The following is a 14576-nucleotide window of genomic DNA, read 5'->3' as shown; positions in this document are numbered from 1 at the left end:
AACAGCAGGTCACTTTGAATCAGAGTTTTGCTGATGCCTTGTTATTCAGAAGCATACCATGAAGTTTGCTGAGAGCAAAGGTTAATGACAAGCCAGGAGTTGAATCATTCATTACTTGTGTCTTTTTCTAGTAATTGTGTTAAAATAAGTTTGCCATGTCACACACATTAATAACTGAAGATGAAACAGCTTTGCATGAAACTACCAAGGTTAAATGCCTTTTTATTGGCCCTTACCCAGCGGTAGCACTCTCCTAATTGATTCCTAAGGGGGACTTGTGATTCCAAAGTGAATTTTATGGCTCGCTTTCTTTCAGTACTCAAAACAGGTCTCATCTTAACACTATATCGTTCCTTAATTCAGCACTTTGGAGCTAAATTTCTTACTGGAAATGTAAATAGAGTTGTGCTTCCATTTAATACTGACTGTGTGTGAGATTGGAATGTTGTTCTAAATGCTGAATGCAAAACCAGTTTTCATTATTACCTATACTGATAGTATAGGCCCTATTTAACTTAATGTGACCTAAAAGTTTGAAGATACACTCTTCAAAGACTACATTTGTAAACATAATTAAAAAAAAATGTAAACAGCCACGCTTTTGTACAGACTGTGTTGATTTTAACCAAATACAGGTTATCTAGAAGGACATAATAGTTTATTGGGCTTATTATTTAATTTAACAATTGAAACATTTAGATTATACATTCTTATTGATTGCTTAAGTAAAATACATTAAGATTGCTGTATTTGTATATTATTAACATAATTCTTGTAATATCAAAGGAGAAACCTTGGATACATTTTTTAATACATTTTTAAATAATTCAATTTTTAAAAACAAGAGTATCAACTGAAAATGTAAAAAAAAAAATTGCAAAGACAACCTATTTCCTGTATTTTTATGTATTTCCCCAGGATGTTTCCTGTTCCCTAACCAAACAGGCAAGTAAACTTTATATCACCCTGTGTACTTGCTCAATACCAGAACTGTCTTGCCGTAGCCTTCAAGACATTGTGACACGTAAAATACATCCTCGAGCCACCAAGGTCAAACAGCTGAGGTTTCCTGCTGAGATTCGAACTCCTGACTGCTGACAACAGCTAGAACAAAGATACTGTACAGTGGACTGAAGTCTCTGTGGTGCCTATAACACCATAATAGAAACTGACTGATGCCTGTTGTCACTGTTCTTCGGGATCTAGGAATTTTCTCTGATAAAAAATACCTCCCTGCACACAGTCATGAGACATGGTCATAACATCAAAATATGGTTTTATGTACAAGAAATAATACAAGCAGACGTGCATGGATAGTTATGGTACATAGACATTGATTTTCTAAAGAACAAGGTGTATCAACTGGGAAGAATTCCGGTATATTTAGTTTGTGCAGCTAATCTATAATGATTGTGTTTCAACTCTTCTGTCATTGTTGGAATTAGCTGGATATAAAATATGGTTGTGGAAGGGGCATAGGAGCCCTAATTTATGACAATAGCTATGAAATCGATTCTAAGAGGAAGCCACAAATTACATAATAAAATCAAACTTTTAAGGTGTTACAGACCTTCATTAAAGACCTTTTATAGCAGGATGTAGTTTCTGAATCTTGTAAATCTTTGTTGGCTTTAAAGAGTGCACTTTGCAGCATCAGTTTCAAAAACTATAACATGAACTCAAAAGGAGTCATTTAGAAGTAGGCTGTAACATATCTGACAATAAAGCAATGTTTTTTTTTTTTTTTTTATTAACAATCCAACTCAGATTCACAAGGACCCACTCCCCAGATAACTTGGAGACAAAAAGAAAGAGAAATGTATTCAAACATTTCCATTCTTTACCTTTTAAACATAATGTTCAGTTAATGTGCAAAAGGTTTCTATAGCATAACTGGAAATAACAGTTTGAGCATTTTTATTTAAATAAATTTTATATTCTTATTTATTTCATTCCATTTTATAAATTATTAAATTATATATAAATAAATATAAATTATTTATTGTTTTTAGATCATTTTCAACCTTGTTCATTAGTCCTTGTTTATGGGTTTTCATTGTATTCTATTACTTTCAATAATATAGTCTTCCAGAGCTCATACATATTCGGCATGTGAATTTGGGTTGAAAAAAGCTGGAATTATCTTTTTATGGACATATGAGTGGGACATAGTTGAGGGGAGTGTTATCAAGATAGCTTGAAACAAACATTGATGTATAGTTTCAGCTCTGTGCAGAGAGCTGTTGAAGTGATAGGAATTGTAGGCCAATAGAACTGTACTGAATATGAATATGTATATGAAGGAAACTAGGAGCTGCGAAAACAGAAGCTGATTGAACTAGGCTAACAGAGATGTTGAGTATTGATACAGCCAATATTTATATTGTGGAAGTTATTTCATTTAGGTCTACCGAGGCAGTTTTTGTTTGTTTATTTAATCAATAAATAAAAGTTTCTCTTGATTGATTTACTGGGGAGTCTTCTAGCTCATCTCATCTCCCTCTGCAATTCAAATTCAGTCTGAAGAATCCACATAATAATAGAGACGTTACAATTTTGTCTTGTAGCATTGAGCCAAGTTGATTAACAGTAAATTAATCAAAATAGAGAGGGTTGCCATAAATGTTCTTGGGAATTTAATTCCAAGGCTTATTATTTTGTATTTATTTTTAACATACCATGAGGAGACAAAAGCCAAGATTGCCTCTTCTTAAATAAATTGTTATGTATTCATACGAACCTAGTATCATAGCAGCTAGCACTAGCTTACATTAATTCCACATAGTTACAGAAAATGCCAACCTATCAGGTCATTTTACAAAGAGGTTTCTCCAGGTTTCTATATTATTGTACTCAGAATGTACAAATAACATGGATATTAGAGCATGGTTCTTTAACAAGAACATAAGACATTTTCATCTGACAGGAAATGTTTCCTACATTCCCCTACAGTCTTCTCTTCCACATTGGTGAAGTTTAAGGTCTTGTGTTGTCTAGATTGATAGTATAAGGGTTGTCAAGCAACAAAAGAGAGAATCAATGGCACAGCATGCAACACTGGCAAAAAAGCCATCTATTTTGTAATATAATATACCACAATCTATTAATGCATCTGAGGTACTCTGACTCTGGCAATCTGACAGAAATTGCCTTCCTGGCTCCAGAGAGACTGAGAGTTACTTCATATGAATATTGGTCTTATTTTTTTTCTGTTTTGTCTTATTATCATAGTGATAAATGTAGACTCCTTAATTAGAGTGTCATGGATCTCTTGGAGTTCAATTTTTTTAATTCTTATTCTTCATCATCATTTTCTTCATCTAAATAAGACCCACACTGATAGCCAAGCAAATTAATTCCTTGCTATTGCAGGAATCCATTTATTTATAATATAATGCCTAACTGGCATAATGAGCAAGTCACAGGGAATGTGATTGAAATAATAATGTAAGGGAGCTGCAGGAGCACAATCTGTGTGTAATAAACCATATGTATGATTTTAGCACTTCATATGGCTATTTGGTTCACATTTCTGACAGGTGCCAGTTAAACTACTAAGAAGTCCCCAAGATACATATTTTAGATCATAGTTCAGTAGACTATTCTTTAAAGGAGAAAACATTTTAAGTAATATAAATGTCATGTGCCTTAAAATATTACAAATACAGATGATTTTGCAAATTAAGAGTATCACAGCAACATTGACAGGTTTTTGTTTATACTTGTTTTGCGAAACCTTTTATAAGACAAGGAAAATGAAACAAAATGCTTTTGCTGTGCCATGGTAAAAATGGAGCAGATGAGAGGAACTGTAAGCTGCAGACCAGCCACACAGAAAACAAATCTATTAATAGCTGGCAAGGTTGTAGAGAAATCAAAACCTGCTGATGTTATGACTATTTGAGAAAGAAGTAAGACAGTGTTGTTAACATTAAGGAGTCAGCTGAGTTAGTAACAGTTTGATTTTGTATGTTAAAATAGTAAGTATAAAGTTTATATCTAATTCAGCAATTCTCCCCATTTCAGTACATTTATTTATGAAAGCCTTATGTTTTCATTTATTATGCTTCACGTGTAATTAATATACATAGTACTCTCACAGGACTAATAATGAACCATTTACAGATACTCAAAACCCTTTCAGCTAGATTTGTCCATGAATTCTAGTGCTCTTCACATTTCAAATCAATAAAAATCACTCACATGTGTAATGTACACTCACCTAAAGGATTATTAGGAACACCTGTTCAATTTCTCATTAATGCAATTATCTAACCAACCAATCACATGGCAGTTGCTTCAATGCATTTAGGGGTGTGGTCCTGGTCAAGACAATCTCCTGAACTCCAAACTGAATGTCTGAATGGGAAAGAAAGGTGATTTAAGCAATTTTGAGCGTGGCATGGTTGTTGGTGCCAGACGGGCCGGTCTGAGTATTTCACAATCTGCTCAGTTACTGGGATTTTCACGCACAACCATTTCTAGGGTTTACAAAGAATGGTGTGAAAAGGGAAAAACATCCAGTATGCGGCAGTCCTGTGGGCGAAAATGCCTTGTTGATGCTAGAGGTCAGAGGAGAATGGGCCGACTGATTCAAGCTGATAGAAGAGCAACTTTGACTGAAATAACCACTCGTTACAACCGAGGTATGCAGCAAAGCATTTGTGAAGCCACAACACGTACAACCTTGAGGCGGATGGGCTACAACAGCAGAAGACCCCACCGGGTACCACTCATCTCCACTACAAATAGGAAAAAGAGGATACAATTTGCACAAGCTCACCAAAATTGGACAGTTGAAGACTGGAAAAATGTTGCCTGGTCTGATGAGTCTCGATTTCTGTTGAGACATTCAGATGGTAGAGTCAGAATTTGGCGAAAACAGAATGAGACCATGGATCCATCATGCCTTGTTACCACTGTGCAGGCTGGTGGTGGTGGTGTAATGGTGTGGGGGATGTTTTCTTGGCACACTATAGGCCCCTTAGTGCCAATTGGGCATGGTTTAAATGCCACAGCCTACCTGAGCATTGTTTCTGACCATGTCCATCCCTTTATGACCACCATGTACCCATCCTCTGATGGCTACTTCCAGCAGGATAATGCACCATGTCACAAAGGTCGAATCATTTCAAATTGGTTTCTTGAACATGACAATGAGTTCACTGTACTAAACTGGCCCCCACAGTCACCAGATCTCAACCAAATAGAGCATCTTTGGGATGTGGTGGAACGGGAGCTTCGTGCCCTGGATGTGCATCCCACAAATCACCATCAACTGCAAGATGCTATCCTATCAATATGGGCCAACATTTCTAAAGAATGCTTTCAGCACCTTGTTGAATCAATGCCACGTAGAATTAAGGCAGTTCTGAAGGCGAAAGGGGGTCAAACACAGTATTAGTATGGTGTTCCTAATAATCCTTTAGGTGAGTGTATACAACTCTGTAATATGTTTCTTGTCAAGTACCACTTTGGGGGTATCTTTGCCATTTTTTTGCACATGTATTTATAACCACTATTTAAGCTTAATCTTTATCTGTTTCTTTCAGGGGACAATTTTTTTACCTGGAAACAGAGTCACTGAGCATCCAACTAATGGAGAGGACTCTGGGAAATTTCTGTTCGAGGTTGTTCCAGGTAGGGAAATAAAAATAAACTGCTTAGGCTTTGGGAAGAAAAAGGCCTGCTGTATAACTTCAAATGTTGGAAAATAGATTAACAAACAGTACTACACAATACAATACATTACAGTGTTTTACTACACTGAAACATCCATATTGTATATGTTTAGAACACCACCAATTCAAGCCTTAATGCAAACAAGTTGTAATACATTTTCCAGCTGTAGACCAGTGTTATATAGCGCTTAATCTTCCTATCTTTGTAGTTTAGTGTATAATCTAGAGCAGGGTTCTTCAGCTCTGGTCCTCGAGAGCTACAGGGTCTTCTGGTTTTCATTCCAGCAGAGCTCTTAATTGCCTGCACTAATAATTACCTTACTCCAACCCTTTAGTTATGCCAAGCTATTGATCATTGAAACAGACCAATAAAACTAGCTGGAGTGCAGCCCTTGATGTTTGCAGTCGCTTACCCTGCAATGCAGCATACAACATTTTTACTCCATGGCTTTTCTTCTTGGCAAGTTCAAACTGGGAAAACGTGTACACCCCCCAGCTGATACAACATGGTAACTTTATATGTTTTTTGGAAGTTGTTTTACATTCAGGTTAGTAATAGTAAAGTGCCTATATACTGGTATGCTGCACAGAGTAATTAGCTGATGAAGTATTATACCTTTCATTAGGTATTTGGAATCAAGCAACTAGATGTTCTGGGCAACAGTTACTTTCCCCTGTCCAGGTATAAAACAGGCCTGCACTTGTTGGAAATAAATGCATTTATGCCTGGCACTGCACATGTGTTATACTTGTGTTTGGAATCACTCAGCACATTAGCACAATATAGTAGAATGTCTCAAGGGGAATACACCACTACAAAAAACATGTCAACCCTCAGCCCCCATGTGTATCTATGGACGTTGCTTTGGCTAAAAACATCAGACAAATAAATAAATCCACAACTTTGCTCCAGTGATGGTGGAGAATGTGGCAGAAAATGTTAAATGAAACTATGTAACTATGAGGTTATGGTAACTCCCCATACCTCTTTGTTTGGCTATTGCAGTTTAGATTCTTTTAATTGTTCTGGAATAATTCATACCATATGGTGTGATGACTGTACAGTAACAATGAACAATGTTAATGTCACAATACATGGTACAGTTTTAGAATATACTAGCATTCCCTAACAATTTAATAAGAATTACATGTTGCTATTTTTCTTCTTGAAGATTTTTTCTTTTTTGCTTCATCTCCTGTTGAGCTTATTTTTCTGATTAAGGTCAGGTGACTAGTTATACTAGCACATGAGTTTCAAACCCAGTTGTTCAATTTATTGTTTTGGTCATCTGGGTTGAAGCTGAAAGTGTTTAGGGTCATGTGATAAACAGATGGTTCACATACTGAAGAATCTGTCTTTTTTATATGTCCTGTCTGTACAGCAACAAAACAGCCCCAGACTATTATGCCACAAATGCCAGGTTTAACTGTAGGCACTACATAACATTTTAATAATTGGTCTGATATTTTAGCTATATGTTTACCATTCACAACAGTGTTTTGAAGGTGTGTAGATACCTTTTCTTGAGATATGGATAGAGCTGGTGTGAAATTGAAATCAGCAGCAAGTTGACTGTTGTTTTGGAAAGAATTAGCCTTGGACTATTGGGCAATCAACTTAGTGGGGTTAGTTTTTATTATTTTCAGAAGGAGTCAATTTCAAGGTGGATATAGGGACTTTGAAGCATTCTCTTTCGTAAGAGCTTATATATTATATATTATATATATATATATATATATTGTGAAACTTCAATCTGTCATTTCCTAGACCTAGATTCTCACAGGTCTGTTTCATTAGTTAGTTCTTTCTGTCTGACAGGAAAATGTATGCTGTTTCACAGGAGCAACAGATGTAAATACATTTTTGTACTTATTTATTTTCATTAGATATTACACTTTGCATACGTAAGTGACTAAAAAATTGCTTTTATTTTTTATACTTACAAATTGCCAAATGTGGTTTATTTTCTATTCTGCCAATGTGGGATCAGCATCTTTTAATCAGCTCAATTTAGTGCTCCAATTTATGACTTAATAGCTACCAGTTTCTTTTCACATTGTGCGTCCTATTAGCATTGCTTTGAGGATTGATACAGATTTCACAGATGACACTGCAGGTTTATGAGTAAGTAAACTACAGGGGTACTACTCATGTATGAGAAACCCAGGAAACCTGCCCAACATTAGCAACCCTTCACAATTGCTCTGTAATGGTTTTCCAGGTTTATGTCATGGTTTACGTTACCTCTCAGTGTTAAACCATGATTTCACTTTTAATTCCTACACCTTACTATGATTTTACTATACTATACTACAGTAAACCTATACAGGAGTTGGCCAATTGCCTGCCACCCCATGTGCAATCCCTATCATGGTCAGCCGTGACATAGGGTGGATTCTAATCGGCAGTCTGTTGTATAGACTGCCACAGCCAGTGTATGTAGTGTAGTAACTGAACTACCTTTTTGCAATGTTGCATGTGGTGCTGAATTAAGGCATTGAATAAAATCTAGGTTTTGCATTCAGGCCCATCACTGTCACATCATGGCATAAAATTGCATGTTTTTGGAGTTGTTCTATATGCTGTTTTATGTAGGACAATGTGCTGCACATAATATGTTACAGCCTAAGATTATTTCATACATTAAGCTTTAATGTAGACTCAATCTCATTAATTAGTATTTTATTTTCCAATATAAATTAAAACAGAAAAAAAATGATGTGATACATCACTAACCACTCTTTGTTGATGCTTGTGGTTAGTTATTTACTAAAATGTAGCCTCTCTTTGTTGCAAAAATGAAAGAATAAACAAAAGAGGCTTTACTGATTAATTCATTAAACAGAAGAAACCTAAGCTGCCTTGAAGGTGACAAATACAGACAGCACAATGGAAAGAGAATATTTTTTTCCCAGTATGAGTAATGCATGGAATTTCAGTCCTAAAACGGGATTTCAAAACAGATAGACAGCTGTGAAACTAAGCTCAGCTTGCCAGTAATGGAATGCATGACCAAACTTTAATCGATACAGCTTAGGTGTAAGGAACTGAATCAGATGTGCCAAGCTTTTTTATACATTTTTGGGGGTATTGTTTTTTTTTTTTCAACAACAAAAGTATATAGTTACTATTTGAACATACATTTAAATTCCCACTACATGGTCTTAGTCATGTTAAAGCTAGGCTGCCACAGTATGACTCATTTCCACATATTAGCCTAGAGGCACCACAGAAGTCCAAGAGAGAAGCTAGCCCTTGTAATGAAACAAGTCTGCTTTTAAAAAGAGCAAAGCAGTTCAAGTTGTGGACTGTTGTACAAAAGTCAGATCACATAATTTTGTTTGAGATTTATTATCTTCTTCTAGGGTATTTAATGCTCTTTCCTAAGCCATGCATGTAATTTGCAACTTCAAAGGGCTTCATATGGCTTTGGATGTGTCATCCATTCCTATGGTCAGTGCCATTGAACCTAAAGTGATCCACAATCCTACATTCAGATGACTTTAGTCATAAAATAGACAACAAGTAGTGCTCATTATTTATATATTTATTTTGAAAGTTTGAATAAAATCATATACATAATATTTAATCGAGTCTTTTAGTTATGAGTTAATCCTTTCCCCTTTATTTGAACACAACATATTGCATCAACGGTAGTCTAATAAATCATATACTGTGAACTGTGTATTATAAAGAAACATTTTTTTATGTAATTACAAGTAATGTGACAGATTTTTAAATCAAACATCTTTGATCATTTTATCCACATGAGTAGATTTGGGTCTGTCAATTCCAATTACAATGCTGTATTACAGCTGGCTTTTTGTGACAGAGGATTTTGTCTTTTGCAAGTGCAAGGATGCGATTTAAATATCTAAATTCAATATTAGACTTCATGTTCTGCTGTCTTTTTTCTCTGACAAAACTCTCCACTTTAAGTTCATGGATTGAGAAGGTTTTGTGTTGTCTAACCAAAAGCATCAATGTTGTAGTTAAATCCTGTTGGGATTTTACAACTACCTCCAGTGTATATGTTAGACTTGTATCTGTTACTACTGAGGGTTTTCTTAAGTTTGGGGATGCTTTCCATTATCAACTTACATCCACTTGTCCTGAACTGAAGTGCTCATTCAGTTGTTGGAAAAAAAATAAACCATACAAACACAATAATCTAAAGAAAATAAAACATCTTATAATATATACAGTCAAACGAATGCAATATGTTAATTACAAATATTTAATACAACTTTAAAACACAAAACAAATACTTTAACGATGTCTATTTAGTTTTAAAATAAATCCCCAAAGTTATAATCCTAAAACATTCTGTGAATGTCTGTGGAAATATTTAGCAAATCACACAACATGGAGTATAAATGAAAAGATGGATAATAATAATAAATAGCATACAAATAAATCAATTAAACTTTCTTTAAAACTTCTGTATATGAAAATTCAAAGCAGTGTGGTATTTGAAAGCAGAAGGAACCCCTATGCTGTCCTTCCCATTCAATTATATTTTAGGAGAAAATAAATCTCTGGGGGTCCACAGCTTAAGGTAGTGTGGCAGCCTAATGGTTGCCTCCCCTGCAGGCAATATTTACAAACAGGCAGCAAGATCAGAAAGTTCTTAGATGAAGTTGCTGTCTGTAGACTTCCCTCTGGGATGGCCTATCTGCCATCTGTAGGGGGACCTCGTCAGCCCTCTGGTGGCAGGGTACGTTGTCAGACCTTGGGAGGGGGGCTTGTCAGCGTTTTTGTCAGCGGGAATGCTAGACAAAAGAAATAAGTCTTCAGCGTGGAGTTAAAGGCTGACATTGGCCGGCAAATAATTACACAGTTTATCTTCCCTGTAACTAAATGTTCTATATGGAAGAGAAGAGAAGGTAGAACTGAAATATGATTATATATGTTTTGTTTTTGTTGAAATCCTGGCAGCAGCATTCTGCACTAGCTGAAGATTACAGATAACATAGTCAGGAAGTCATTCCTCCAGACAGTAGCTGACTGCAGTGGTACTAGAGACCCCTGTGACTGGAATCTGGAATCATGCCATGTATCACAATTGCCTGCACTCAATTTATGCCTAGGTAGCTTCCAAATGCTGATGTACCAAAATTAATTGAAGTTTAATGGGCTCATTCTCTTTCCCTGATGTTGTAGCATATTATTGTCACCTTCAGTTATAGCTTAATTATGGCGAGGTGGGGAATACTAATGATCTGTATTGCAGCACAGCCAAGTTATTCAGCAAACTGGCAGAGGTATAAAAGTGTTGAGTGTTCTTTGCCTGACCAGTTTAGGAATGTTATAACAATATTGGAATTAATGCTTATCTAGATGCAGAGAGGAAACATTAAGGTCAAGTTGGAGTCTTCTTAATGTAGAAAAAGTCTGCCTCCTTGAGTCTTAAACACAGAGTAACCAAAGCCCCATTCACACTGAAATGCCATAGAAGTGGAGGCTTTTGCCTGCTTTTTTCCTGTTCACACTGGCTTTGAGTGCGGGAAAATTGCCGGCAAGGATGCATTCACATAGAAAACAGACTGCCAGCAAGAGCACTGTAGCCATGGGAATGAGACACTACAGAAGCCTGTGGATCTGTTAGAGGAGACACAGACCGATATTCTGGACATGTTTGTACAGGTTCACGCTATGACCAGTTCATCAGGTTGTAAGGTTGAGTGTTTTTGCAGTGTGGTCAGTGGACCCAGCATTCACAGATCATTTGAACCAGTGAACCCAGTATGAGACCCATCTCTCGCTTCATGGTCACGTGATGTGAGGCATTGTGTGGGTCATGACACACTGCAGCAAAGTTACATCAACTGAAATAAATGAGAAAAAAAGCATGACATTACATTGTGTGTATATCTATATCTCCCAAAAGTCTGAGTTTGCAGATCTGCGATTGATTGATTGCTCCAAAAAACACGTTTGCCTGTATAGATATATTATATTTTGCATGATTTATTGGTATATAACATCTGACATATGTGTGAAGATAGTTAGCATTACATACATACAATAACACTCAGAATTGCTGCGACTATATTATTTTCAACCTCCACCATTTCTAACGACCCGGTCCGTTTCTCTTTACGATCACAAGTTCTTGTTCAAAGGCGGCTTAACCTTTGTGTTGTGGTCACAAAAATGCGCCCCTATTCTGATTGGTTACGTCAGTTAGCTGACTAGCTGCTTCGAGTTGACTATGCAACGACGTGATGTGTCACTTGCCGGCAATCATTTTCCTGCTTCATTCACACAGACACGTTGACGATTTGTGCAATGATTTGCTGGCAATAACCCATTCACTCAGACCTTGCCGGCAATTGTTTTAGTGTGAATTGGGTTCAGTATGCACTATCATGCACTAGGGACCAAAAGTCCTCCAAAGATTCTGATATCTGAAATCAACAAAATATTAAGACTTCTATTTGTAAGCCTGTAAATTTCTATCCCCTGGAAACTTGAAACATTTCTTATATATAATCCTAATAGCTGTGAATTTAATTTGTCTCTCAGGGAACACTGACGTTTGGTCTGCCAGAAGGCTCCTGTGGGTTTTGTTTTTTTATGTCATACAGTAGAATACCAGCATCTGTGACATTTGCTTAGAGCTTTACAGCAGTATTTGAGTAACGTACTAAGCAATATATGTATGGGCAATTAAATGTCTCCTGTCTAAACCTATGCCACCAAATGTAAAATTGTTGTGGAATGTATTCTTAGTTGGAAAGCAGCATGGCATTAGACTAGTGGAATACAACATCCTTATCTAGGCTTTACATTATACATGGGAATGGTTTAAGTACAACTGCTCTACCTAATTTGTATCAAATATATCTGCTATAGTTAATAAACTCATTACATGTGCTGCTTACACCCCACCAAGGGACAAAACGTAACAATACAGCAGTACAAGGGGAAATATGAAAAGACGTAGATATTCAATATGAGCAGCTGTCTGCAAAACAAAGACTGATGTTAACCAATGCAAAATATGACATGCAGCTTGCAGGAATGTACATTATAAATATGAAATGAGAGGTATTAAACTTGAAGCATGCTATAAGATGGATTTTGGAGTTAATGTGTATTGTCAATTGTTTTTCTTCGTGTCTTCTGGTTTGTGTTCCATCTCATCTCTCAATTCCAATATTAAAACATATACAGCCCTGGAAACAATTAAGAGACCACTCCAAGTTCAGAAATCAATGTTCAGTGGTCTCTTAATTTTTTTCCAGAGCTGTATTTACTACACTGAATCACTTTTAGAAAAAATCTGAAAAAATGTATGAAGATATTAGGGGTATATGTAAGGCTAGGCACAGTGCAGTAATTTATTACGAAGAATAACACACTTACTGTTGTTTGTGCAGTGGATTATTTAGAAGTGTATTTTTAGAATACTGGGTCTATGTTGTGCTTTATGTTTTGATAATTTAGTCAAATTAAAGATAAGGTTCAAGTTCTTCACAGGCTTTTGTCTGAAATCTTTGACTTTACTAACATTCTCCGTTATGCAACCTCCCCCAAAGTGAAGTATTTCAACCCCACTAGCTTTGGATATCTGCTAATGCTGGATTTTCAGTTTATCTCTGCAAGTTTTATAATTACTTGTTAGGAAGGACACTGAGATTAACCCCAACCCACCACAGAGTGACAGTGCAGTGTTAACCAGACTGGAAGTGCAAGATACCCCATTGATGGGACACTAGTCAAATAGTATGTTATACCCCACAGTGAATACAGCTGAAATCTATTTATATAGCTGGGGTGACTGGAGCAATTGGTGGCAAGTACATTTGTCAGGCACACATATGTTGTGTGCACAAAGGGGGATTAAACAAACTCTGGTAATGGATCCAGCACCCGTATCAATACCTAGCCTGAAGTGTATTAGTAATGGATGTACTCGTATGTTTTCATGAAGTAAATGCTTCGTTTTTAGTCACCATATGTTAACTGGTTTTTATTCAGTCACTCTAAACACTGTGACTCAGTGCCCAGTGGAAAACTGCTTGACCCCTCCTTTTATACTCTTAAGCATAAAGATTACAAATGTCACACATGTTTGAAGTCATAGATAGCAATAAGATTAAACTGGGATACATTATTTTTCCTTTTGTTGAACATTCAAAAGCAAAAATATACCTCCTGGCTGAGTTCATACAGTGAGGTCCAGCTTAACTACACAACTTTCCATAAACAGTCTGTGTAGTCAAAGTGTCATCAATTTGTGCAAATTAAATTGGAACCTTCATTAAATGTGTGACATCTAGCTGTTAATGATGCAAATGATAAGTTATCTCTCATCCAGTTTGACTGCAACAACTACCTGAAAAGTAATTCTCTCACATCTATGTGTTCCCTACATCTAACACAGTAAATCAGTTTATTTGATACACACATAATATTCTATATATCTGAATATTATGATAATCAATTTTGTAGACCTTTATAAGATTTTATTTTGTTTTTAAATGAACCCATGATTAATGTACAGCGCTCTGCAGTATTAGTAGGCATCTTTTTCAGGAAGCTACAAACTTCCAGTGCTCTAATTGTCTGTTTTTGTGCACTCAAACTAAGGATGTCAATTCTGTGACATCCATCACAACTAAGATTGTAGTCACAGCTTGGTGATTTATTAAATTTGGGCATCTACTTAATACCTACAGCAGAGCCTAGACCAGATGACCTCCTATATTCTATTCCAAAACACTATGCATTCAGTAAATGTACACCACTGTATGTACATAAATAGTGTTACATACATACTGGAATACACTCATTAACAGGAACATCGCATCCTTCAAGCATTTATATACACTGATTATTTTGGCAAAAAACATGTAGACATTAACGGAGACTGTAAAGGTTCAGGG

General features: G+C 36.1%; 1 protein-coding gene across 3 annotated transcripts in view; it reads left to right on the top strand.

Annotated features, from left to right (window-relative positions):
• The window catches only part of arhgap24 (Rho GTPase activating protein 24), a 173693-nt gene that overhangs the window by 67174 nt on the left and 91943 nt on the right, over positions 1-14576 (top strand). For all 3 annotated transcript variants that reach the window (XM_066710764.1, XM_066710763.1, XM_066710765.1), the window contains one exon: positions 5553-5640. In XM_066710764.1, coding sequence (XP_066566861.1) covers positions 5553-5640 — 88 coding nt within the window. The remainder of the gene's footprint in view (positions 1-5552; positions 5641-14576) is intronic.

Source organism: Amia ocellicauda, chromosome 8 (assembly GCF_036373705.1).
Source record: "Amia ocellicauda isolate fAmiCal2 chromosome 8, fAmiCal2.hap1, whole genome shotgun sequence".
Classification (NCBI taxonomy): Eukaryota; Metazoa; Chordata; class Actinopteri; order Amiiformes; family Amiidae; genus Amia; species Amia ocellicauda.
This window is presented reverse-complemented; position numbering and strand designations above follow the sequence as displayed.